The sequence below is a fragment of the Macrotis lagotis genome, chromosome 7 (genome assembly GCF_037893015.1).
Source record: "Macrotis lagotis isolate mMagLag1 chromosome 7, bilby.v1.9.chrom.fasta, whole genome shotgun sequence".
In the NCBI taxonomy this organism is placed as follows: Eukaryota; Metazoa; Chordata; class Mammalia; order Peramelemorphia; family Peramelidae; genus Macrotis; species Macrotis lagotis.
Window position 1 is genome coordinate 163,128,922 of NC_133664.1, and position 26,622 is coordinate 163,155,543.

The following is a 26,622-nucleotide window of genomic DNA, read 5'->3' on the forward strand; positions in this document are numbered from 1 at the left end:
TTATTGCAAAGACCAAAGATAGTATTTGGAAGTGAGGTCAAAGGTTTGTAATAGAAGGAATATTAATATCAGGGGGAAGATGCATTAAATAAATCTGAAGTCTTGAAATAATCACTCCAAGTGCAGTGGTTTACAGGGGAAATAGTGGAAGAAGCCATTCCCTCTAGCCTGACCGTCTTAAATTCCCTACTTCTGTTAACAAGACCACCATTCTCCCAGTATCCCAGGCTCAAACTGTGTCATGATGCTCATCCATTCAGTTGAATCAGTTTAATGATACAAACTCAGTCTAAAGTATCTTTCATACCTCTCCCCAAATCTTCAAACAGTAATCGTATAGTTCAGGTGCTTATTTATCACCTCTCTCTCTCCTGGACTTTTTTTAAAGGGCTTCTACCTACACCCCTACCTCTACTTTAAATGTTTCAGGAATCTTAATGAGATAATTTGGATCATTTAGTTCATTTTGTTTTGGCTTAATTGCTTCTTTTCAGCATGTTTTAAACTTTTCACAGTGGTTGTTGAGATAACCACTGAATCCTTAACCACTGTTCCAGTCTAACCTTCATATTTCTGCCATGTCCTGAAGTGCATCTTTGATAGCATCATTTCTCTCCTTAATAATTTCCCTAGGATCTCTATTGCCTAATAATTAAAATTCAAACTCTTAAATTAGCATTTAAGGCTCTATACACAATGTCACTTCAACCAAATTTTTCAGCCTAGGTTTTTTTTTTTTATGTTTTTGCAAGGAAAATGGGGTTAAGTGGCTTGCCCAAGGCCACACAGCTAAGTAATTATTAAGTGTCTTTGCCCAAGGCCACACAGCTAAGTAATTATTAAGTGTCTGAGACCGCATTTGAACCCAGGTACTCCTGACTCTAGGGCCAGTGCTTTATCCACTACGCCACCTAGCCGCCCCCAGCTTAGTTTTAAACTACCCTCTTTGTATACTCTATATTCCAGTCCATTGGTCTTATTACTTACTATTTTCCAATGTTAACCTACCCATTCCTGTCTTTGTGCCCCCATTGTTGTCTCCATTGTCTAGAAAATGACTCTGCTATTTTCAAATTTTTGAAATTCATACCTGAAATTCCAGAAATCCTAAAACCCTTTTTGGGTGCCATCTCCTCCACAAAGTTTTGAGTTAGATATTCCTATCAATTTGATTTGACTTCTCTTTTGCATTTCTCATGCTTAACTTTTTTTATAGTTATCTACATGACTATCTCTTCTTATAGACTTCATTCTCCTCGAGGAAAAGAGTTTTCCTGTATAACATTCTTTGTATATCAAACACTTAGCACAGTACCTTTTAATTGTATTTACTATTTCTTGATGGACACATTAAACAGTTGTCCTACATCAGAGAGTGACATAGAGATGACTCTGGATTTTCAAAGGCTCTACTAATGAACAACGAGCACAAAAAAAAGCCTTCTAACATGCTTTAAAGATTTTAAGTATGAACCTAGCAAAAGAAATATTTTCTTTACAAAGACCAGACTAGTTAGTTATGATGCAATACAGTAATCTGGATACTTGGTTATGATTCTTTGTCTATTTTAAAGGGAACAACAAACAAAAAAGTACAAAATGGTCTTTAGTCCTTTGTGGTCCCTTTCTTTAACAGTAGCAGAGTGGAAGAAAAGGGGAAAAAGTGCTAAGAATCAAAAGAGATTAAACATAAGCATGAATTGACATTTTAAATGTGAGATCATTTGACAACATGGAGAACTACTTTTGGAAGAACTAAATCACCTTCATTTTTGTGTCTTGCTACAATTAAGAGATTACATTTTTACAGCATTTTTAGATTTTCAAAGCATTTTACAAACATTATCTCAATCACAACAATCTTGGAAGGTAGGTGTTGTTAAATTCTCCATTTTACAAATTAAGTTACTGAAGGAGACAGGTTAAGTTCTTGTCTAAGCTTACATAGCTAGTAAATTTTTGAAGTTATATTTGACCTCATATTTTCCTAACTCTAGGTATAATGCTCTATTCAAATGAAACCAGAGATTTACAGAAGTTGAAGCTAAATGGAAAGATAGCTCATTGATTCTCCTTAGAAAAAGCAAATAAAAGTACTTGGTGGACTTTGTTTTTTTTTAATAGGTTCAAAGGCAATAACAAATGTCATTTTTAGAAGAGAGGATATCTCAATCTGAGATATTTTATCATCTCAGAGGATTCATGGAGTTTGCTAAAATATTTTTATGAAAATAATTATAGGTTATGCACTAATATCGATTGCAAAAGTTAAGAGGAAAAGAAATTCTATGAAGAACTTAAAAGTACCCTTTAAATTAAGTTGGCATATGCTTTCACACTTGATGAATTTTAACATAGAAGGCTAGATGCTAGAAATATTCTGCAAAAAAATGAATCAGGACTAAGGAATGAGAAAAGCTAAGATTTATAATGTACATAGAAAGTATACCAACTAATTATGTCTAAATGATAAATATTAATAAAATGTCTTGCCAGTTTTCCTACAGCAGTGTCCATTCACAACTTTATCAAAAAGATGTTTGTTCTTGTTGATATGAGCAGAGTTCTCTGAGAAGGGCTACTCATGTTTGAGATTCTCAACTTGAGTCATCCTCAGAGGGTTGAATGAGCTTCATAAAGTAAGCCACTCAGTCCAGGCAGGCAGACTTTTTATAGATTAAAGTCAATTTCTACTCCCTTTCTGTCCAGAAAATTACAGATTACTCCATAGGTCACTGGGAAAATGCTTGATTGTCTTATCAGGATAGTCTACCTCTGACTTCCAGTCATTGCATAGCAAATAAAAGCTTGATCTTTCTCAGTTGTAATTTCTGGAGAAATCCAGGACAGTGGTGAAGCTTTTCTCTTGTGAGGTTACTTTTGTAACCCCCCAGTAACAAAAGGCAGAATGCAGCTTCATTATAAATTTAAAACGCCTCTCATGATAAACTGACATGGGAAAGTAGTAACAGCTTCTAATGCACAAACCTCAAATTGCTTGCACGTTTTCTTTGGATATGATGCCAAGATTCATATCTGAATTGTTCACTGGACTCTATCCAAGCTTATATGAAAAGCTCAAGAGACAAGACTGTCCTAAAAAGTCTTCAAAACTATTGGTTTATTACTTAGTAATTTGCTTTGATAGAACATCTCTCATTCCCTTGGGGTCAATGTGGGCGTGGGGGCACATGCCTAACACTATATTTCCTTGGGTTAGAATACAAGTAAACAAGTCATATAGAACTTGTGTATTCTGTTGAATTTATAAAATGCACAAATGTAATCAATTTACATCAAATATGAGAACTTCAATGGACTTACTTTATCTAATCATATAGAACAAATTAAAATTTTAAACATTAAATATTTTGATTCTTAGTTCTGGTATAGGTTTAAAGTATTAAAGATGCTGCATAATATTTACAAATGGTACAGTTTACTGTAAAAAGGAAGCATGGCAACTATGAAGGAAAAAAGCATTCAGCTACCTAGGCATCTACCTTTTGAAAAGCAGTTTTTCCAGAAAAAAAAATCAAGATTTGAAAGTAGATGGGATGGGGAGCCCATAGAAATAAAATCTTCTTTGGCAGTGAAAGAGCATTCAATGAGAACTCAGCAACATTGATTCCGTGACATTGTCCATAAAAAGCCAGTCTTTCTGGACAAAAGGGGAAGGAGCATGAGAGAAGTGATAGGAGACAGAAGAGACAAAAAGAAAGAAAAGCAGAGAGAAAAAGAGGAAAGAAAACAGCCATGAAGATCAGCAGCAGCCCTGTACAGGTGGTGGCAATTAGAAGCCACAATGCCAACAACAATCAGAAAACATGTTGAAAGGAGAGAAGAAAGCCAGAGGTAAAGAGACAAAAGATAGAAAAGCTCTGCTTACAGCCTGAGGGGAGAGGAGAGGCTAAGCAAATATTCATCTATGTTTTAGCAGACTGAAAAGGTCAGTCCTTTGACATGCCAGAGGCATATCAGACATGGAACAGCTATTCTATTGCTAGATAATTGTAGGGCTCACCCTGGGGGAACAAGGTTTGCATCTGGTAATATGCTCACCATTTTTAATGATAATAACTGACATTTATAGCTTTTTAAGTAAAGCACTTCGGTCACCTTAACCTCATTGAGTCTCATCCCAATTCCATAATATTGATCCCTTTCACAGATGAGGAAACTGATATGCAGAGAGATCAAGTGATTACCCTTGGTCATATAGCTAATAAGTGTAATAGGCTGGGGTTGAATTCAGGTAGCCTGACTCAAAGTCTAGCCCACAAAATGTGCACTACTTGATTGATTTTAAAGACCATGACAAGAGTGATGACTCTAGAGTCAGAAGAAGTGGGGTTGGATCTTGGCTCTACCATTTCCTAGTTGTGTGACTTTGAACAAATAATTCCCCAAACCACATTATACCTCCATTTTCTCATCTGTAGAAAAGAAATAGTGACACTAACTCTACATACTTCATGTAATGATTATAAAGAAACTTCTGTAGAGTGCTTTCATAACTAGGATAGGGACATATCAATGTTATTATTTAGAATATGAAAAGTTATTGAAACAGCTGATCCATAGTAAAGCCATTATATATTACATATTTTGTTCAAAATATCATATCAAAACAGTTTTGTTTTTCATAATTCTATTAAAATCAAACATTAAGAAGAGATTTAAGAAAACCATGACCTGGTGTTATATCTATAGAAATGTCATTTTTCTGCTGATATAAAATTTGCAAACTGGTATAAAACTTTTCTAAAATATCCTAGAACACATTCAAGTAATCACAAATGTTGAGGTTTGTTGGGTCATTAGAAGTCATCTAGCTTAATGCCTATCTAACCTACTCTGAAAACTCTGAGAAGTTGTTGTGACTTCATTTTACAACTGAGAAACATGAGTCTTAAATGACCTGCCCAGTTTCATATAGTGAGCAGCAGTAAATAGTAAATATCTAAGGGAAGATCTGAACTGAAATTTTTCTGATTCCACATTCTATTGCACCACTTAGTTGCCTTAGCTGGGAAAAGTGAAACAAAGGAAGGGAAGAAGAGTGGACATGGTCACATCTGATATATGTGACAGATAACAAGCTCTTTCCCTACTAAGATGAGGTTTAACCAATGAGGAAAAACATAGCTTCTTATTTATGGAAAAGAAGAGACAGAGATGGGCAATTGGTGATGCCTTGCTAGATGGTACAAATTTAGCTATTTATCAACCTCATATAAATATAATTAGAGAGGTGTTGTCTTTCCATACTCTATATTTAGCATATGGTAGTGGCTCCCTAAGGATAATAAAGCCTGAAGTATATGATTAATGAGAGGGTTACCAGAAGAAAATTTTAAAAATTAAGGATTAAATCCTGGGAAAAGAAGTAAAATCTTTAGGGGGCATAGGTAGAGACTTCAAGTGATATAGATTGATTTATTCTCTTAGATACCATTAAACTTGGTAGAATACAATTTGACCCTAGAATAATAGAGCCTGGTTAAACAGAACATAATATAATACACCAAAAGAAAGTAAAGTAGAATTATATTTTTAGAAGAACAATATCTCATGTATAAAAGCTTAGGAATCAGATGGGGAACACATGGTGGAGGGTTTTGAATGAGGTTCAATGGAGGAAGAAAAAGAAAACTTTGATATATACTGATGACATATAATTTTTCCTATCATTTTCTTTCTTGCCTTTTTAATTTTTTTTACTCTGGCCCTGGATTGTTACTAATTTGTGGAGAAACTAGCAAAAGGTTTTGGGATAATCTTGATAGTCATGAGATGATGATTTCTATTCCCCTTTATTGAAAGTTTTAGAGACAATCTCAAAATGAGCAGTAAAGAGCAGGTGTTATAGAACATGCTTGGAATTCATGGTACCAGGGAAATCTGAGACATGTATTTCTTTAGCACAGAAGTCTTGAGGTGCCCTGAACTAAGTTGAACAGCTCTCCCCACTAAGTTTAGTATGAATACAGTGAACCCCTGGCAGCCGAGACACCAGGTAGCTGAAGGAGGGATGAACCAGTCCACATCAAAAATAGTATGAGTCAAAATTCCAAAACTGACTAATACTGATATTGGTTCTATGAATAACCATTACATTCTAGCCTTGATGAGAGACCCAAGTTTTGAGAGAAAAAGGGGAGGGGTGGAGAGAAGAAGAAAAGGAAGAAGAAGAAGAAGAAGAAGAAGAAGAAGAAGAAGAAGAGGAAGAAGAAGACAAGGAGGAGGAGAGGAGGAAGAAGAAGAAAGACAGAAGGAAGAAGGAAGAAGAGGAAGAAGCAGCAGCCATGTAATTATGCAATGGAAGATAGTTCACATTGACAATAAGGGTTAATTGGCCTCTTCTTATTTCATCTACAGTTCTGTTCTTGAAATCAGATTTACAAATCACTATGTGGATAGCAACATGTTAAAGGCTACTATTGTGGGTTTTGGAATTCTGGAATTTCATGAGGTTTTCCATCAGTCAGGAATGTTATTGTTTTTTGATTGAAACTCTGAAGCTGGTTTAGATCTGGAGAAAACAGAGACTGAATGAAGGATCTTGAATTTCATGATTGGGACCTATTCTAATGCCTGGCAGACTGGTGAGCAGGAAGACAAAACTGATTTCCTTTGTTATTCTGTGTTTTTCCTTTGATACTGGTATGAAATCCTTATTACATTTCTTTCTCTTGTTATATCTCCATGAGGAATGGGTTCAGGGAGTCCCATGACCCATAAGATACCCTTGGAAGACAGCAAGAGGAAGTTTAGGAGACTTTCTAAGGTATAGGACCACTTGATCTATTTTATTAAATTTTTGATATGTAAAATATCTGAATAATATGCTAATTATCAAAAGTCTTCTGAATGTAGAGAACCTTTAGAGAAGACAAAGCTGAGATGATAGGGAATCTAGATCTATTTAACTATTATAGATTTTATTTTTTGATATTTGGAATAATATTGTTGTACTTCCACTATTAATGCTGGATCTACCTGCCACCACTGCTGAAGCCCCAGTGTAGGTGTTTGAAACCATATGCCAGTTGGTTTACAGCATACAGTAGCTGATATAAGTCCTGTCATTGACACACACTAGCAATGTGACCCTGGGCAAGTCACTTAACCCCAGGGCTCCAGGCAGATGTCTGAAACATAAATTTTATACATATATATATATGTACATATATATATACATAAACATGTCCATATTTATATATATATATATATATATATATTATACATGCATCAATAGAATACCCAAATATAACTATAATATATTTCAGCTACCTAAATATCTAGCACATACTTTCAGCAAAAAGGGGAACTATAGATAGGTTTTTGCTTTTGCTTAATTTTTACAAAGGGTGAAGAGGTAAATTGAACTGGTATTCTGGACAATCTAGAGTGACAAAGACGAAATGGTTACAATAGTAGAAATGATAGAAACCTTGGTAAGAAGCAACCACTCTATTTTTAAATTCATGACAGAAGAGATGAAAGCCAGACATGCTCAGGAGATTTGGAAGAAAGAATTTCAAAGAACTAAGAGAAAATATAGATATGATTTTATGGCCTAAAATACCAAATGCGAAGGCTCAAGAGGTAGTGGAAGCTCTCAAGAATAAAATACATATGGCACAAAAACAAACAGTTCCCATCTGGAGGGATATATGGTTGAAGGGAACAATGTGGTTGCATAGACCACTCATCAAAAATTTTATCTTTTAAGATTTATGTAAAGGATGGAAACAAGGGAAATTAATGGAGGATGAATACAAAATAATATGATGGTCCTATAAAATTTGATAGTGGTGGTAAAGCACAAAATGGGCATAAATTGATTTTGAGCTCTAAGGAAGAAATGGAATTTTTAACTATTTCAGAAACTAGAGGAAACTCAAGGAAAAGGTTCCTATAATTGGACTGAAAAAGATAAAATTAAAGATAGTATACCTGAACTGAAACCCAAGAGAAATGGCAAAATTCAAGAGCACCTAAGTACCTATAATGAGTTCAAGTCATGTGACCCAGAAGAATTATATGTCAAAGTAAAGACAAATAGGATTCCTATATAATTTTTAGTGATCTTTAAAAAAAATCTAAGATAATATGAATTGGCACAGGTCTGTGAAAGAAAATATTTTTATCTAGATCTTCAAGGAAAAGAAGAAAGTCAATATCAACAAACTTTAGGCTGGTTAACTTAGTTTTCCTAATACTTTAAAAAATTCTAAAATGGAATATTAGCAGTTCTAAAATTTTTTAGAAAGGAAATCAATGGTCACTAAGACACAGAATGGTTTTTTAATCAGGAACAAATCATGCCAGACTAAAAATATTTTCCTTCTTGGCAGGAACACTACTCTAAATTCATTGAATAGAATGGGAAATAGTGTCGATATAATACATATGAATTTCAGCAAAGTGTTGAAGGGTTCTTAGGCTGATCTTGTAGACAAGAAATGGAGGTGTGAACCTGAGAGTTGTATGGTTATATGAATTTGGAACTTGTTGAATGTCTAGATGGAAAAAATTTCTATTAATAGGTCAGTTTCAATTTGGATTAAGGCCTCTAATAGAGTTCCCAAAGTGCTTTTGAAAGAACTTTGACCATGTTTTGATTAACATTTTCATCAGTAGCTCAAATAAAGTATTTGTATAAGTAATTTGTCTAAAGACATAGCTGATTTGTTTTTCAAATTTGCTGAAGTAACAAAGGTGTAAAGGATAGCACATTCACTGGGTAATAAAATAAGAATTCTGCCCCCCCACTCCACCCTGAAAAATTCAGCAAGTTAAATTAACAATTCAAATAGATAAGACAAAATTTAACAGGGGGGAAGAAAGAAAGTCTTATACTGAAAGAATCAACTATGGCCTGCACTATATCTAAAAAAAAATATACCAAATTATTTGAACTGATCCCCAGACAGCACGATCTCAAGACTTCACCACATCCTTGTTTCTCTCATCTGGATTTTCTCCAACTCACCAGTGTCTAAAATTTAGTTGCCAGAAGTGAAATCAATATACAAGATGTGGTATGACCAGGGCAGAGAAAAGGGAAGCTATCAAGTCCCTAATCCTTTACGCCTTGCCCCTCATTAATGGAGTCTAATGTCAAATTTTTACTTACATATCATATGCCCAGCTTCTTTTTTTTCAAGTATCTAGTCATGATTCTCTCATTTGTATTGTTAGGCTTTTTAAAAAGCCAAGTGAGATACTTTGTATTTATCCCTATTAAATTCCATTTTGTTTGGGACCATCAAGTACTTTTTTTAGATCCTGACTCTACTAGTCTTCCTAGCATTTCATCATCTGAGAAACTGATAATGAATTTCTGTCTTCATTTTAAATCATTGGTAAAAGAGTTAAATAGCACAAGATCAAAAACAGATATTTGAGATTTTTTTTATTAGAGCCTTCCTACCAAGACATCAAAATATTGATCATTATTTTTTAGATCTGACCATTCAAACATTGTTAAATTCATGCTACTAAAATATCATCCACCCCATATCTCTCCTTGCTACAAAAATAACATTAACTTGGTCAAATGGTTTAGGAATATCTAAGTAAAGATTATCAACATTCCCCTGATAATATAATAAATCCATCTAATGAATCCAACAAAAAAAAGTAAAAAAGGCAATTAGTTTGGTGTAGCCAAGAAGAAAAGTGACTAGTTTTGGAATCAGAGAACCTGAGTTAAAAATTGGGCCTTTCTCTTTAATCTTTTTTGTGACAAATCTCTTAAACTCTCAATGTCTCAGTTTATTCCTTTTCAAAAATGAAGGGCTTAAATTTGAAATCTTCTAAGCTCCATTCTACCTCTAAAACCATTAATCAAAAACTTTTTTTAAAAAGTTACAATTTATTACTTTATTAAGCCGTGGATTTACAAAGAAAAATCCAAAAAAAACCTTTCCCTCATTCTATTGAAGGAAGTTCATATAAAATAGTACATAAAAGAAAAATGACAAGATTCGAGGAAGGTATCCTTTAAGAAGGCAGGGGTAGCTGTGAAAATAAAAAGAGTTGATCTTTTTATGTTCCTAAATATTATTCTTAATGCAGCCATGTTGAGAATACCATTTGTTTTTCTAGATATTTATTGATCATTCATTCAAATAATGCCTTCTAGAATTTGACCATGAAATGAATTCAATTAGGCACACTCAATCCCTGACCAAAAGCCCATCAATCCTATATTTTAATCTATGATACAGAAATCTAAAACCAAAAACCTCCAAAACATACTAAATTTTATCTTCTTGACTGACTCTTTACACAATCTTCTGTTCTTATTTTGAGGTCTATGTCTTTCATCAGCTATAGTGATCAAAGAACTACCTATGCCCTTAAAATTTTGTTTCTTCCTGAAATTTCCAAATCCTTAGAAATTTTTTATGGTCCTTCCAACAGAATCACTTATTCCTACATGAATTACAAAAAATATGTAATAGTCATCAGATTTAAGAGGTCATCCCTGACATCTTGCATATAATTTGTAAATAATTATTGTTTACAAACTTTTTTTGTCTTCTATTAGAATATAAACTTTTGATTAGGAATTAGTCCCTGTTGTATTATATGTATTTAATAAATGTTTGTTGATTGATCTGCTGCTTCAACGGGCATTCACTAATTACCATAACTTGAGTTATGTCTTCTTCTTCTTCTGGCCCTTATCAGATAATCTCTCATTTGCAACTCCTGCTTCTATGAAAAAGAGCCCACATCTTTAATTAACTTAAAGCTTTCAATGGTTCTTTTTCAGGATTCCCTTCTTCATTTTCATTTCTTTTTTTCTTCTTTGTTTTCATGTTGAAGCTCTTCTGCTTTTTAAGTTGTATTTCATTCTCCCTGATAACTTGGAGAAAAGAAAGGTGTTTTGCCTACTCCTTCACATTGTGTTGTAAGAAGGAGACTAAACTAAACATTGGACATCAGGTGTCTTTCAGTCTCATTTTCCTCATATTTGAAATGGGAATTATATAACTTCTTCATAGTGTTGTTGTGATGATCAACTGATATAATCTATTTAAAATACCTTAAAAGACTGAAAATCTAATATAAATTCTAGCTAGCATTATTGTAATTATTACTATTATTATTGTTGTTGTTATTATATCATTACAAAAATCTCCCTTCTCTCCAATTTTCTGGAAGGTTTCCAAATCCTTTGTCTTATTTACTAGAGCAGTTCTTATGACCAGTTCTCATGGAGAATAACAGAGATAGACTCTCTGTATTGGTCCTTAACTCTGGAATCTTCTCATCACCTAGTAAACATCTTACCTTTTCAGTAACTTAATAGTCTCATTCATTTTTCTCCACAGTATTTCCTTTTTCTTTTATCCTTGCTTTGAAACCTTCTCTTTAAGTCCTTATTTTGCTTAACTTTGAGTTATCTTTTTTGAATGTGAATCTTTCTTCTTTTGATATAAACTTTCTCCACCAAACCTAGAAGTCAATAAAGATATTTTTCCAAGTTGTTGCATTACTCTGAATCAAGTCCCAGAGCAATGGCTGACAATAGTTTTGTACTTGACAAGTCTTGTAAGTACTGGAACAATGGCTGAATAATTCAAAACTTCTTAACAATGTAGATCCTGATCAGAGACACTTCCCAAATCTGCTTTGATATAATATTGGATGGCCTTTTATCTGAGCAAAACCCCAAGTTAGGTATCTAAATGATCAAAGCATACAGAACTCTATAGAGTCTCCTAGAAGAAAACTCTACAAGAAGAGTTTGGTTTGATGGTACACAGAGGAAAATAACCAAGGGAATGAAGAATGTTGGTTGACTAGATTTCAACATTCATTTAGATAGACATACTGTGGAACCTGTCCAACAATATGTTTATCTGGTATAGACAATACAACCAGCCAATAAAAAATCTGGGCATAAAGCTGAACAGGAAGAAATGGGTGGATTGCCACTGGAGAAATCACATTGCTTTTAATGACCCCCCTTCTTCCCACAGAAGAAAAGGCTCAAATTTTTAATACTAGCATTTTGCTGGTGGTGTTAAATGGTGACAGGGTACACCATTGCCACAGGAATTAAAAATAAACATATGCAAAGAACAAAAGAGAGATAAGTGGTTAGTGTGAGAAGGCTGCAAAATATAGAAAAGGAATAAAGGATGTCATGATGACTTTGCATGATAAGTAGAGAAGATAGGATCATCACATGAGTAAGGGTTGAAAGATGGAAGGAGTACTGTATTGAACTACTAAATATATTGGGAGAAAGTCCCTTATTTTAAGAATGGGGAAGATATGGACATGTATATAGGCAGCATAGAGGAGTTGGTAGATAAAGACTGAGCTTTGAATAAAAAAAAAAGAAGCAATGATGTTGGGAACAGCCTGTAGAGAAGAAAAGCACATGTAGAAGAGCTAGTCTTGCAAGGAAGAAAGCCTACCTCATTAGAAAAATGATGAAAAGGAAGCAAAAGTGAGAGATATTGGTGAGGCTTTCAGTTTAAAAAGAAAAGGAGACAAGTTATAGACAGGGAGATAGAAAATAACTACAATTTTCTCAAAAAAAAAATAAAAAGGCAAAGTCCTCAGCTGAAAGAGTATAGGGAAATTTTCATTGGGAAGTTAAGGTCTGGAATAGCTTCTTTGGAGAGGGAAACAGGAATCAATTAGGGGATAAATAAAATAATTACCTTGCTGAAGTGATTTCACAGTTGAAGTTAGATGATATAAATTTGTACCATACTGTGTCAACTTAGTTACATGACTTTCTTCAGGATTTATTTATTGTTAACATATAAATAGTAATTCAGGGCTGTATTTTGGCAAGGGATTCATGGTGGCAGGACAAAGAAGAAAACAATCCAAAGCAGTGAAAGAATGGAGTTGAATTAGTTAACTATAGAGATGAAATTGAGAAAGAGGAAAGGGAAATCAGGGCATTAGTGGTGGCCAGTGTAAGTACTAAAAAGGAGAATCAGTTAGACATTCAGTTAGCAAACATTTATTATGTACTTGCAGGGTACTAGGAATTGTCCTAAGCCCCTGGAAATTTAAAGAAGAGCAAAAATGCCACCTCGCTCTCAAAAGGTTCCCATTTTAATGGAGGTCACAATATTAAAAAAAATTGTTAGCAGAAGATATGTACATATATATATATATATACATAAATATGTATATGTGTTATAAATTCAAAGTAATATTGGGGAAAAGGCATTAGTCTGCAGGAAAAGACCTCCTGCAGAAGATAAGACTGGAGTTTGAAATGAGAGCAGAGAAAAATTTTAAAAGAACTAAGAAATGGAGAAAAAGGATGAATAGGAGTTTGTGGTCACATAAAGAACTATCAGGGTTTTTTATGGAAGTAGAATATTTGTGTGTAATAGTGAAGTATAAGGTATGACCATTCTGTGTAAAAATGAGGTAAAATTGGATTTGAAAAACCTGACAAAACCAATAAAGTTCCTGATGTATCATTGACATGATTGTTTAAGCACACTGGTATAAGGGGAGGAGTTGGAAGGGTGATAGAGTGATCCAGTGAATAAATTTATTGTGAAAGAGGAGAGAATTATAATGTAGATATAATCTATGTAGATAAAATCCTTTTTTTCTAAAATAAGAACTAAGGGAATTTTTTTCAATATAGTTCAACTAGGTGATATACTAGATAGAGGGCCAAGTCAATTCAACTCTGTGAATTCAAATTTGACCCCAAACATTGACTAGCTATGTGAACCCAAACAAGTCACTTAACCCCGTTTGCCTCAGTTTCCCCCTCTGTCAAATGTATTGGAAAAGGAAATGGCAAACCATTGCAGTATCTTTGCTATGAAAACCCCAAATGGGGGTCACAAAGAGTTGCATGTGACTTAAAAATGACTGAACAACTTTTGGACAACTAGGAGGCAATGGGGGGATAATTAGGTGGCACAACAGAGAGAGAGAGAAAGAGAGAAAGTTAGCCAGAGTTAAATAGATTCACCTCTGTGAGTTCAAATCCAGCCTTAAACATTAACTAGCTGTGTGATCCTGGACAGGTCAATTAACCCTGTTTACCTCAGTTTTCTCATCTATAAAATGAGCTGGAGCAGGAAATGGCAAATGTCTCTAACATCTTTGCCAAGAAAATTCCAAATTGGTCACAGAGTCAGACACAACTGAAAAAACAACTGAACATAGATCAAGAATAACCCAGTGTCCAATCAAAGAAATGAAAGAGAATGAGATATGAGAGAAGAAGGTTTAAGGTGGATGAATGTAAACAGGTAGGGGTACATGGTCATTAATTCTTAGCCTCCCTCTAATTCCAGTAACACCTGTCTAGGTATTAGGTATATGAAGCTGAATATGCATATGTGTGCAGTTCATATGTGTTTGTCCACAATGCCTGGTACTTTCTTGTGGGATAGTGTCAGAGTAGGTAATGGGAAGTATCTAGATCTGTGCTTTTATCCCTCTTGGAATCTCCATGATATGGAAATTCCCTTCAGTAATGGAGATCAATGGTTCATCTTAATATCATCTAAAAGAATCTAATATAATCATCTTAAAGAATTAAGGGTTATGACTTTCTCATAGCTATTATGTATCATAGAAACAACTTCAATTAAGATCTTCAGACTCTAAGGTTGACCTGTTTATTTTAGTACACTGCTCTTACCTTGTACAGAGTATACATTTAATCTTTTTAAATTGATGGAATTAATTGAGAAAGAACAGGGTCAAGAATAGTGACTTCAAGAAACAAAAAAGGAAGTTTATTACATGAATTCTCCATCTTAAAATTATCTTTTATTTTACTTGGCAGTACAAATAACACGACTCCCCTCTCCCCAACCTTCCCAACCTTAAGGACAGAAACTTTTTAACGGCATTTTGTTTCTAGTGTTTACCATAGTATTTTATTCACAGTTAAGTGTCTAACAAATGCTATTTGAGAGAGAGAAAAGAAAAGAAAAGAAAAGAAAGGAAAGGAAAGGAAAGGAAAGGAAAGGAAAGGAAAGGAAAGGAAAGGAAAGGAAAGGAAAGGAAAGGAAAGGAAAGGAAAGGAAAGGAAAGGAAAGGAAAGAAAAGAAAAAAGAAAAGAAAAGAAAAGAGAATACTGAAGGAGCTGCAAAAAGGCAGGCTCAACCAGCATTGTGTGGTGCAAACTGCAGATGAGAGCAGACAGCTCAGCTAGGATTAACTAGTGCTGCACTGAAGGTGTTAGAAGTTTCTATTACACTTATTATCCTTAATTCCTATATATGTCATTCATCAAGAGAGAGTCCAAGGTACATTGGCAGCACATGGATTCTCTCTGGGGAGAAAATGTTCTCTGACAGAACGAGTGCAGAAACAGAAATAGAGAAACAAAAATTTCAGTGTTCCCTTCTCCATTGACTCTGAGACCTTGAACATGTCTGATAACTTCAGTTTCTGTCCATATAGTCATCCTCTTGATATGATTAAGAACATTACCTGTCTCTGTATCTTGTTTATAAAATTATATGTATAAAGTACTTGGGAAAGAATGACGTATGTATAATATAGAGTAAATGCTATAATATTATAATACTTTTTCTAAAATATTTTTTAAAAACAGTGAAATTCAAAGAATGGGTGGAATGAGCTGTTAACCTATATCATGGATAATTGTCCACTTAGGCCCAGCTCTCAAGAGGAAAAGGAAGCAATAAATTTGTCTCTAACTCACCACATGTTTTAATTGCACAGTATTCCCAAGGGGTGTCAGGGTCAAGAGTATAGCACCACGGCCTCGGCTTGCCATCAGGATTGCGGCAATAATTATCATCAAAGCCTTTGTCAGGATATCTGCAAACCACACCAAGAAATGTGTCATGTAAATCTGCCTGGAAACACCACCCAGTCCTCTGTTCAAGGAATTATTTTCAACTAAGTACAGATCTTGTGAGCCATGAAAGAGAAATTTCACTGAGGTTGTGCTTATTGGAATTTGTTACCTATTAGCCATGAGGTTGACATTCATGTGTTTTGGAGTGTGGGGCAACAGATAGGGTTAACTCTGCCAATTATTTAAGGTCTTTCTGGTGGCCCAAGCCCAGAGACAAAACTGAATCCATATCTCATAGAACCCAATTAAAAATAGATTATATAAAAATGACCTGCTATAGAATATTCTTTAAGAAAATTGGTCCCTTTGCAGAATATCATTCTAAGTTTAAAATTAAAATTATGTTTCAATAGCCCCATTATTAATGACAGCTTTATTATACTAATAGAGCATTTGTAGATCATGTCCTCACCATTCCAGTAGTAGAAAAGCAAATAATTATACATTGCTTTCTCCTTCATTTAACTTAGCAGAGTCTGAAATTGTTGTTTAATTGTTAGCATATTCTCTATGCATTTCCTGAAAGAGAGGTGCCAATTTTTTGAAAAGCAGGGGTTTATTTAGAAAAGAATCATATTATTTTCTTAGTAAATACAAGCAAAAAGGGAGAAATGAAGTTTCCCTTCAATTATATCATTTCCATTTTCTGTTCATATACTTAAAATTGAAGAAACTCATTCCAAAAAAACCCATAAAACTTCAAGGAAAAGTGAAATGGAAAATGGAGACAATTATTAGACTAATTCAGGTCCAAAGTGTCTCTTGGGGAAAAAAAGTTTGAGAGTTTGGAGGCATCTACATTCACTGTACAATTTCTATATAAATATAAGCCTGCCTAATTCACCAGAACAGCTCTGTGCTTTAGTTTTATGGTTTTTTTGTTTTACTTATTCACTTCTCATCACCTGTAGAGAGATAGCCTATATTAATAAAATAAATGACTCAGAAAAGGCATGTCACTAAAAAGCAAGCACATTTAAAGTTATTTAGTCCATACCCCTCATTTTAAGTATAAAGAAACCAAATCCAAAGAAAATATTACTTGCCCAAGATCACATAGGTAAAGTTGTAAATTTAAGATTTAAAAATCAATTTCTCTTACTCTAAATTCATCACTTCTTTCATTACATAACACTGTCTGCTCTGAAAAGGTGTAAAGGTCAATAATTAACAATAATATAGCCAATTTATTTTCCACTGCAAGACTGTTAATGAATCATCCTCTTCTTCACCTCTACCTCCCCCCCCAAAATATGCAAAAGTTAGAGAAATGAGTCATGCAAATGTTCTACCATACCCTGTGTGATACCCATCATCCTCAGAACAATCCTGATAATGAAAATTCCAACCACTGGGGGCTTGAGTTAGTGCCAGATGGAGTTGTAACTCTGTAATTATGTCCTCATCATGAACTCCTATTCCCAGAACTCTGATGGTCCTGAGAACTGTGTCAAAAGTATCATACATATTAACAGGAGGTTATAACTCTATGTTTATTGGTTCATTGGTACAGTATCCTTTCCAAAGTGGTAATCTTAAAGGGCTTGAACTGGTGATAGAAGGAGAACTTTCATAAGTAGAGCCAACACAAAATCAAGAGACATCTTTACCTCTCTGGCAAGAATTTGTGTCGGTGTGGTGTCTGATGATCCCAGCGCTGACATATCTTGCCTGATTCTGTATGATCCATGGGACCTCGGTAACTTTCCCCATTGCAAGTCATGCATTCAACTACCAAAAGAAAATAAAATATGAATATGTTAGTAGACTAAGAGCACAAAAAGGACACCATTGCTGTATTAAAATAGCAATCTTTTCAACAATTAAAATTTTTTAAAATGATATTTTAATACAGCTAGCCTGGGATGTTATAAAATTGTGGGGGTTTTTGTGTTAATGTAAAAAAAAATTTTAGTCAGCTTCAAGATAGTGCAATAGAAGATCCTGTATTGTGAAATCAAATTTAAAAACCTCAAATTTAAAACATATTTAGCTTGGTGTCAGGTTACCTTGAATGTGAAGTATGAGCTAACTAAGATTTGGTTGTTTCAACCAAATCAAGAATAAAATCAGAACTTAACCACCATGCAAAAAGCTTCTAGAAGATTGAGAATTTAAGCCTCTCACAGGACTACTTTTCCCCCATAACTTCTAAAACTATTTGTTTTCAGGACCATCTCATTTATTGACTGAGCAAGCTATTCTTCCTATTAAAGGCACAATAGGTTATAATAAAATAAAAGCCAAACACCCAAAGTAGAGGTCACACAGGAAGGTAGTTAAACAATCTAGAAAGTCGGTATCCTATTTTTTGTCAGAAACTGTAGATTACCCAATGGACACATTTTTTTAAAGCATCCCATTGATCCACAGACTCTTTGAATGATAAAGCTAACCAAAATAGAATTTCTCTAAATTTTTTCTTGTATGTAGATATTGTATGATATTACAAAATCACCTAATAGAAATGCGCTGGTTTTAATTCATTATACTTTCTCCTCTTAAAAGATATAAACTGAACATTAAACACTTATTATGTGTATGACATTGTGCCAGGTGCTGGAGATAAAATGAGCAATGTTCCTAAAGAGTTTACCTAGCAAACTAATATGTTTGCATTTGCTTCACAAATGTATTACCAAGAATGCTAAAACCACTATATTCTGGTCTTTTGCCTTGTCCATTCCTTACCTGAACTTGAGATTCTTTAAATGATTAAATGATGCTGTAACTTAAAGATACAGAAGAAATAAATCAATGCTTATTCTTCCTGGAAATTAGTTTGTAGCCATAATTATTTTTTGGTGAATTTAATGCCAATGGATATCAATCTAAAGAGAATCTGACCATCTTCAAATTTAATCTGCCCTAGTGATAAACATGTAATTAGAGTCAGCAATATATGAGTCTTTATTGATCATTTTATTATTATAGTATATCAGGTATAAATACATCACTACTGATGTATTTCATTAACTAATCTGTACAGCAAGACAAAGTATTGATTCAATCTTTCTTTCACTTTGGCACTAAGAAGCCTCAACCTCCTACATTTTGTAACTGCCTACAATGCAAATGAAGAGGGTTCACAGCACATGGCTGAAAGCATTTGGATGGACCTAAGCCCTCTACATGACTCATTTTCACATTGATACCCCTAAAATAGATCATGTGTCAGCATATTTAAGTTTCACATACGAATGGTTCACACACTTATTTAGTTCCAATCCTTCTATACTTTGTCAGGTGTCTTTATACAAAATAAAATGAAATTCTCTTTGTTCCCTCCTTCTCTTAGGATAAGACTATGGAAAGTTCTATTATTGCTTGTAAGCAATATATATCTAATGTTGAAGTATAGGTGTTTCCTATCTCATCATCCTACAGGTGTAACTTTTCCCTAATAATATATTTTAACACTATAATAAGAATTGACCCTTGCATTATCATTGTGAGGATCAAGTGAGATAACAAATATAATGCATTTAGTAAACTCTAAAGCACTGCATGCATATTGGCTATCAATCTTATTATTTATTAAACATAGGTTTTATATGTTCAGCATTATAGTTACTGCTGAGGGAGATGAAGAAGAGGTATTGGAAAAGGGAACAAAAATAAATATAAATATAGGTGCCTGTGTTTATGAAACCTATAATAGCTGGAGAAGCAGAAATACAAGTATAACAGAAGGTGATAGGTGATTGTTCATCATAGTAATTTATGATTACATGCCAGAATATATTATTAAGGTAAATTCTGCAAAATAAAATGGGCAACTGAAATCAGGGAAAGCAAAATAGTGAAGGTGTGACTACATAAGATAGGCCCTATAATAGTGACAGGAAGAGAGGAGTCAGATAAACAAAAGAGGGAGGGAAAGAAAGAGAGTGCTGGAGAAAACAATATGATCAAAGTGCTGAGAGGAAAGCACCCTGAGGAAAGGGATTGATCCTACTGAAGGAACAGACAAGATTAATTAACTGAGGGAATGGTGATTGCCGGGGGTGGGGGGTGGTGGGGGGGTGTAATAATGCAATTGGTTGGATAAGGTGGCATCAGATTCAAAAAAATAAAAAAATCTTAAGTCAGTCTAAGAAATTTGGACAGTTTTTCCTGAGATCTAAGGTCTAACTGCATGTACACATGTATGTGTATTTATTTATCATTATATATTGTTACATATTATTACATGCATATATTATATATATATGTGTGTGTGTGTGTGTGTGTGTGTGTGTGTGTATACCCACTTACATACACATCCACAAATTTAAAAACTCAATTTTAAGTTATCAGTCACCCCTTCAGCATTTCCCCTCCCCTCTTCCCTTTCTAAATACTGATAGGGGCTCTCTACTATATACCTGACTGAGGCAAGGAGAAGATGAATAGTAGGGAGAAGGGGGAAGCGGCTAGATTATCTTACCTAAGAGGAGTAGACTGAATTATTTGGTGTTTTGGAATCTTTTTCTCTAACCCATGTTTCTAGTCAGGCACAGGAGGCCCACTTTCAGTAATCCAATACAAGGCAAGAACATGAGAAGAATAAACCAAAGGAGTATCTTCTCTTTCCCATACTAAGTCCACACACACACACTTTTCAAAATTTCAGAATTCCAGGATCTCAAGCGAATTTTACTGTGATAGCCTGGCTCAGGCAGCAGAAATCCTTTTCTAAAAGGACCCCAGCAGGTGGCAATAGCTCTATAACACTGAAAAGGATAAGTATGGCCCTTCCACTTTGCTATTCCTCCTGCTCCATTTAGTTTAGCATCGTACTTAAAGGCATTGTTAAAATTTTTATTTCTTCTATAGCAGCTACAATGAATCCTTCACTTTAAAAGATTTAAAATATTCACTTCAAAATAAAATGTCATACTCAGCCACATAAACACAAAGCAAATAAAGTATTTTGTTTTTAAGTAGTTTTCTTTTGGGAAGAAAAGACATGACCTAAATGATAGATGTAAAGTACAGAAAAAAATATCATAAAGACAGATGCAACTTTAACATCTTTCTGATGGCAACAATAAACAAAAAAATGAACAGATTTGTTTTGTGTTCCTAGACTTGTCCAGGATAATAACATAGATGATCTGCTTTTATACTGAAAAGGAATGATCTGTAAATATTCTGTAATTATTATGCCATCTTTTTTAATCCCTTGCTGGGAAAGAACATTTTCAGGTAAATAAAATCATTCTTATATTTGTGTAAAGGTCATGCCAACTTCTCTCTTAACTTTTTCTGAGTTATCAGAAGATTTCACAAACTTCACACACAAAGAGTTAACATTTCTTTCCTTAAATGAATGACCTAACTGTGCATGGAACATACATAATAAGAATTAGGAGGAATTCATTGGTGAGAAGACTTTTAAATATTGTAGAGAACAAGAGATAATGATGAAACTCTTTCAATGGAAAACTTTTTTTAAAAATACATGTTATGATCATGCTTGTGATTTTATTTTTTATCCTTAATTATTTTCTAGATTGAGTTTTCTGTGTAAAATGTTGTCTTTGAAATAAAAGTTATGTTTTATTTACATCATATATAACTTAGTTCTTAAGACTCTGAGAGAACTTTTGTCATTCAGTGAGTAGAACTTATATGTAAAAGATTCAGATTTCAAAGAAAAGAATAATTGACATCTAAACTTTAGTACCTAATTTATAACAGATTTCACTTAAATTTCAATCAACTTTTTAGTCACTACCATCTTAGAAGTTAAAATTGCAAAAGCTGTGTCAAGTCATTTGTCCCAGAAGAGTTTAGTAGAAAGTGATTCTTCATCATGACATGACAATTATTTTATATAATAAAAGTCTTTATCATCAAAAAATGAGCTTGAGAAGGTCTTAATAAACTGGAAATACTTCAACTATATCTGTTGTGGGGATCAGTCTTGCTAAATTCCAAGAGACTCCTCACTAGAAATATGACAATTAGGTGATGGTGGCCAATCCATGAAAGATTAAAAAACAAATACCTTGTATTTTAAATGATGAAACAACTATCCTGCAAATTACAGGATGAGCAACAGATATCTTTCGATCTGTTCCATTTTGTTTTATTTATAAAAATAATAAGAATAGCAATAACAATATGCATACCTGGGTAGGAGACTTTTACCACAGGTTCAAGTTAATGGTTTTTTATTCGGAGGCTTTCTTCCCAACTCTTAAATAAATTCTATATAATGTCTATCTTTTGGGTTTTACAGAGAAATAAATTATAATATCCTTTTATGATTGGAACTGCATTATAATCCTCTTAAAACATGATTTATTGTAACACTAATTCAAATAGTACAGGTTCTTCAAGCCACAGGATTAGTTTATATAGGTACTTAGTCCATGTTACCAAATATTCTATTCTATTTCCATTTCATATTTATAATATTTTCCAAATAAAGTGATTGTAAGCTGTAGTGATATGGGGATGGGGTGAAGAAGGAAGTGGGATCATCTCTTGGTCTTCTCTTTATTGTTATTTCATTTATTTCTAATTCCAAGTTTTCTTTTTTCTGAGTGAGTAGGAATGAATGCAAACAATTCAGAGACCAAAAGTTCATAGGCTAATAAGATAAAGGAAGCTGAAAAAGTATTCTTTGCTTTCACTTCCCTTCTAAAAGTCTATGTTAGTCAGTCAGTTAATCAGCCAGCCAGCCAGTCATCTGACTAAAGTCAGTAGATTGGGAGACAGTTCAGAATTTTTCCATATAAACTGTAGCAATGGAGACCCTCTAAAAATAGGAACTTCTGTCCCAAGTGTAAATTTACTTCAAATGCTTTGTTATACCCTTTTTCATACAAAACAGACTTGTTCATAGTTACCACAGATAAGTTTATTATTAAAAAAAAAAGAAAACATCAAGAAAGATATAATGAACAGAATGTGATATGAAATGGAAAGTGATAGTTTACAAAACAAAGATGGAAGTGACTAGGACAAAGTTAAATTAACTTTAAATCAACAAACAATAAAAAAATTACTCTATAACAATTATCCAACAATAAAAGTAATAAAAATCATTCTAATATCCAACGAATGCATGTGGAGGAAAATTGTCAAACCAGAACTTTGGTTCACAGTGAACTAATGAAACATCTTGCTGGAAAACATGGGCACCATTACAGTAAACCCCTGAGTATTTAAAAACACACATACACACTGAATTCATAATACAACAGAATTCATGTTTTAGATGTATGTTTTTTTAAAATGTTGAATTTCTGACAAAATTCATGGTTCCAGCTGTTTAGCAGCCAGATTTACCTAAGTAAAAAAACCACAGACAATGCTGAAATGCTTTTTCTTCCATCTTGTGAGTCATTCAGTTTTCCACTGCAATAGTATGGACAATGCCCATTTATGCTGCAGGAGGAGGTAAAAAAAATAAAAATGGATTTAAGGTGCCTTCAATCAAGAAAGCTTGGGTACCACTACTGTAACCTCTCAGAGAATATTCTGTGTTGTGCTCAGAGCTCCCCACATGTCCAGTAAAGCACAAGTACCGTGTCCTCCAAAGCACACAGAGTAAAAAGGCTTGCATTGTCCCAATCCTATATTCTTCTCCGGTGTCTTCCAGGACAAAGCTTCCACAGAAGCAGCTGTCTGGTGAGTGGAATTGATACATGACTAACAGGTCTACTCCCTAACCTGTCCCTTTGGGAACTGTAAGGAAGGGGCCGAAGCGAGGAGGAGCAAAGTGTGTGTGTGTGTGCACACACGTGCATACCCCTGAATGAAAGAGAGAGTTTCTCCCTCTCCTGTCCTCCCCCTGAAGGGATTCCTGTAGCTACCTCAAGGCTCTCTCTGTGGGGTTTAACTCAGCCAGCTCCTATTGCCACCTGCAGGAGAGAACCATGTTTATTATTTGGCATTTGAACTAGAACTATAATCCCTCCACATTTAACAATCCATTTAAAGATTAATCTCCAAATTAATCACATATAAATAGAACTCAGCTTCTAACACCCATTTTCATTGGTAATTTGATTAGTTACAATTAACAGTCACAAGGGTTAGACTATTACTCCACATTAAAGGGAAACGGTGTATCCCACCATGCGTTAATGTTGTTAATTTACCTTCTGAACACTGAGGAATGTCACAGACTTCATGGCGTACCTCTGGATTGCTTGTGAAACACCAAGGTCCCCCTTCTTCCCCTCGAGGATTTCGACAGTAATTTTCCTGTAGGTCTTTCCCCCGATAGCTCGAAGGCAAAAAGCTAGTTTTAAAATGATAATCATTACAGTAAGAGCATGCAAATCTTATTGTAAATGTTGCTTTATTACTCACTAGGTGCAGAGGTATTTCTTATGCACCCACCCACCCAGACATTCTTCCTTTTCCTTCTTTTGTTTTAATCAAATCAGAAAAAAAATGCTTAACTTTCATTCTTTCTTTTGCTGCACTGGTGTCACTTTATATGCAATGAAACTTTCATGATTTAAATTATAAGCTTAGAAATGTGTGTGTTTCTGTGGGGGAGGAGGAAGAGGGAAGAAGGGAGGGATGGAGGGAGGGAGAGAAAAGGAATATTTTTATTCTTGACAGAATCTTAAATTCTACACAATAGGCTCAAAATAGAAGAATTGTATTTGCTATCCTTGGATTGAATCTAAATCATGTAGTTGTCGTCTAATTCAGTATTATCATTCAGACTTTTCACTCATATCCAACTCTTCATGACCCCATTTGGCGTTTTCTTGGCAAAGATACTGGAATGGTTTGCCATTTCCTTCTCTAGATCATTATACAGATGAGGAACTTAGGTGAACAGGGTTAACTGATTTCCCTTGGGTTGCATAGCTAAAAAAAATGTCTGAGGCTTATTTAAACTCAGTTTTAAAGGGCAGATTACCCTTCCACCTACCTGCCCTCTTCTTAGGGTAGAGCAGCAAGTGAAAGAACCTTAATTGGTCTTCTTTATATTTATTGTAAATTAGAATGGCATTGTGTTGCTGCTTTGATTTCCTCTAGTGCTCTCTACCTCATGATAGGAAGGATTAAAAGTTGTATGGATGGGATTTTAATCTCATAGATATATGGAATATCTATGATTTGTAGGATATGTGTGAAACACTTTTGGGCATTTTTCCTCTTAATAATTTTCCTGATGGTTAAGTATTTGCCTACTTTTCTACCTTCTCTTTGAATTGGTTCTTCCTTCTACCTTGATCATTAAATTAACTGGATCCAGTGAAAAACATAATTTGTATTCAATTTCTATAACAAACAACTCAGGACTATAGTTCTCTGATACAGGTTACCTTTTTAAAAAAATCATTTATTTAAAGCAATGGGATCAAGTGACTTGCCCAAGGTCACACAGCTAGGCAATTATTGTCTGAGCTCAAATTTGAACTCAGGTCCTCCTGACTCCAGGGCTGATGCTCTATCCATTGCTCCACCTAGCTGCCCCTCAGATTACCTTTCTTTAAAGAAATCTCAGCTCCTTTCCAACTATAAGGTTTTATTTTTTAATATAGTATAGGGGATGGCTAGGTGGCTCAGTGGATAGAGCACTGGCCTTGGAGTCAGGAGTACCTGAGTTCAAATCCGGCCTCAGACACTTAATAATTACCTAGTTGTGTAGCCTTGGGCAAGCCACTTAACCCCATTGCCTTGCAAAAACTAAAAAAAAAAAGAATAATGTCTTCATAATTAAATTTCCCATTTTGACCAAAATATTCGTGATTAAAAGTCAAAGGACTAAGGCAGTCTACAAAAATAGAAAGAAACCTTATGTTCAAGAAACCTGGATTGAAGTTCTTCCTTTGATATATGTGATTTTGTTACCCTGAACAAGTACTTCAAACTTGGAATTCCCCCATAACTTCATTAAGGGCAGATATTAATGATGGTCAATTTTATTCCCTATTCTCTAGCCTTTTCCTCAATATCTTCCCCAATTGCCTTGAAGCCCATACCAGATATCATGACCTGGAGCCTCACTGGCCAGCTTGGTTATTACTATTATTTGCATCTAGTTACAAGAAATCCCCTAGTCTCTAGCCATTTCCTTCTAAGCTTTGCCAACTCTTATCTCCACTTCTGGAAACTTGATTAACTCAACACTGCAATTGTTCCTGGATGGGATAGGTGAATCTTAGCCTTTATGATTCCAGAATCAATGCCTGTAACAGTCTGCAACAGAGTGATTGGTCCTGACCACCACTCCCTATATGTCTTCTCTCTCTCCCTATTATAAATGTTCTTGACTTGGCATTAGTGAAGTGAGAGGGAGAGAGAGGGAGAGAGAGAGAGAGAGAGAGAGAGAGAGAGAGAGACAGACAGAGACAGACAGACAGAGAGAGACAGAGACAGAGACAGAGACAGAGACAGAGACAGAAACAGAGACAGAGACAGAGATAGAGGAAATTGTGCTTCACTGTGATTGATTTCCTCTGTAATCCTAAACATTTTAATGCATTTTAAAACATTATTCTGAGAAAGTTTCATTGATTTTACCAGCATACAAAAGCAGTCAGCCACAAAAAAGTGAGGAATTTTTTTCTCTATTGAGAATTAGATAATCCAGTCTTAGACACTTAATAATTGCCTAGCTGTGTGGCCTTGGGCAAGCCACTTAACCCCATTTGCCTTGCAAAAAAAAAACCTAAAAAAAAAAAAGAAAAATAGAAACTTTTTGATGTCAGGAACTGACTTTATTTTTCTTTTTTTTTAATCTCCAGAACTTATTGCTTGGAGAATAGTGTCTCTGTATGTGTCTAACTCTGTCT

At 34.4% G+C, this 26,622-nt stretch overlaps 1 protein-coding gene across 5 annotated transcripts in view; it reads right to left on the minus strand.

Moving 5' to 3' along the window:
• Positions 1-26,622, minus strand: part of HGF (hepatocyte growth factor) — a 100,957-nt gene that overhangs the window by 45,029 nt on the left and 29,306 nt on the right. For 3 of the 5 annotated variants that reach the window (XM_074194042.1, XM_074194040.1, XM_074194039.1), the window contains 3 exons: positions 23,962-24,104; positions 17,473-17,593; positions 15,704-15,822 (listed from right to left, as the gene is read on the minus strand). In XM_074194042.1, the coding sequence (XP_074050143.1) occupies positions 15,704-15,822; positions 17,473-17,593; positions 23,962-24,104 (383 nt within the window). The other 2 variants (XM_074194041.1, XM_074194043.1) reach the window with 2 other exon arrangements.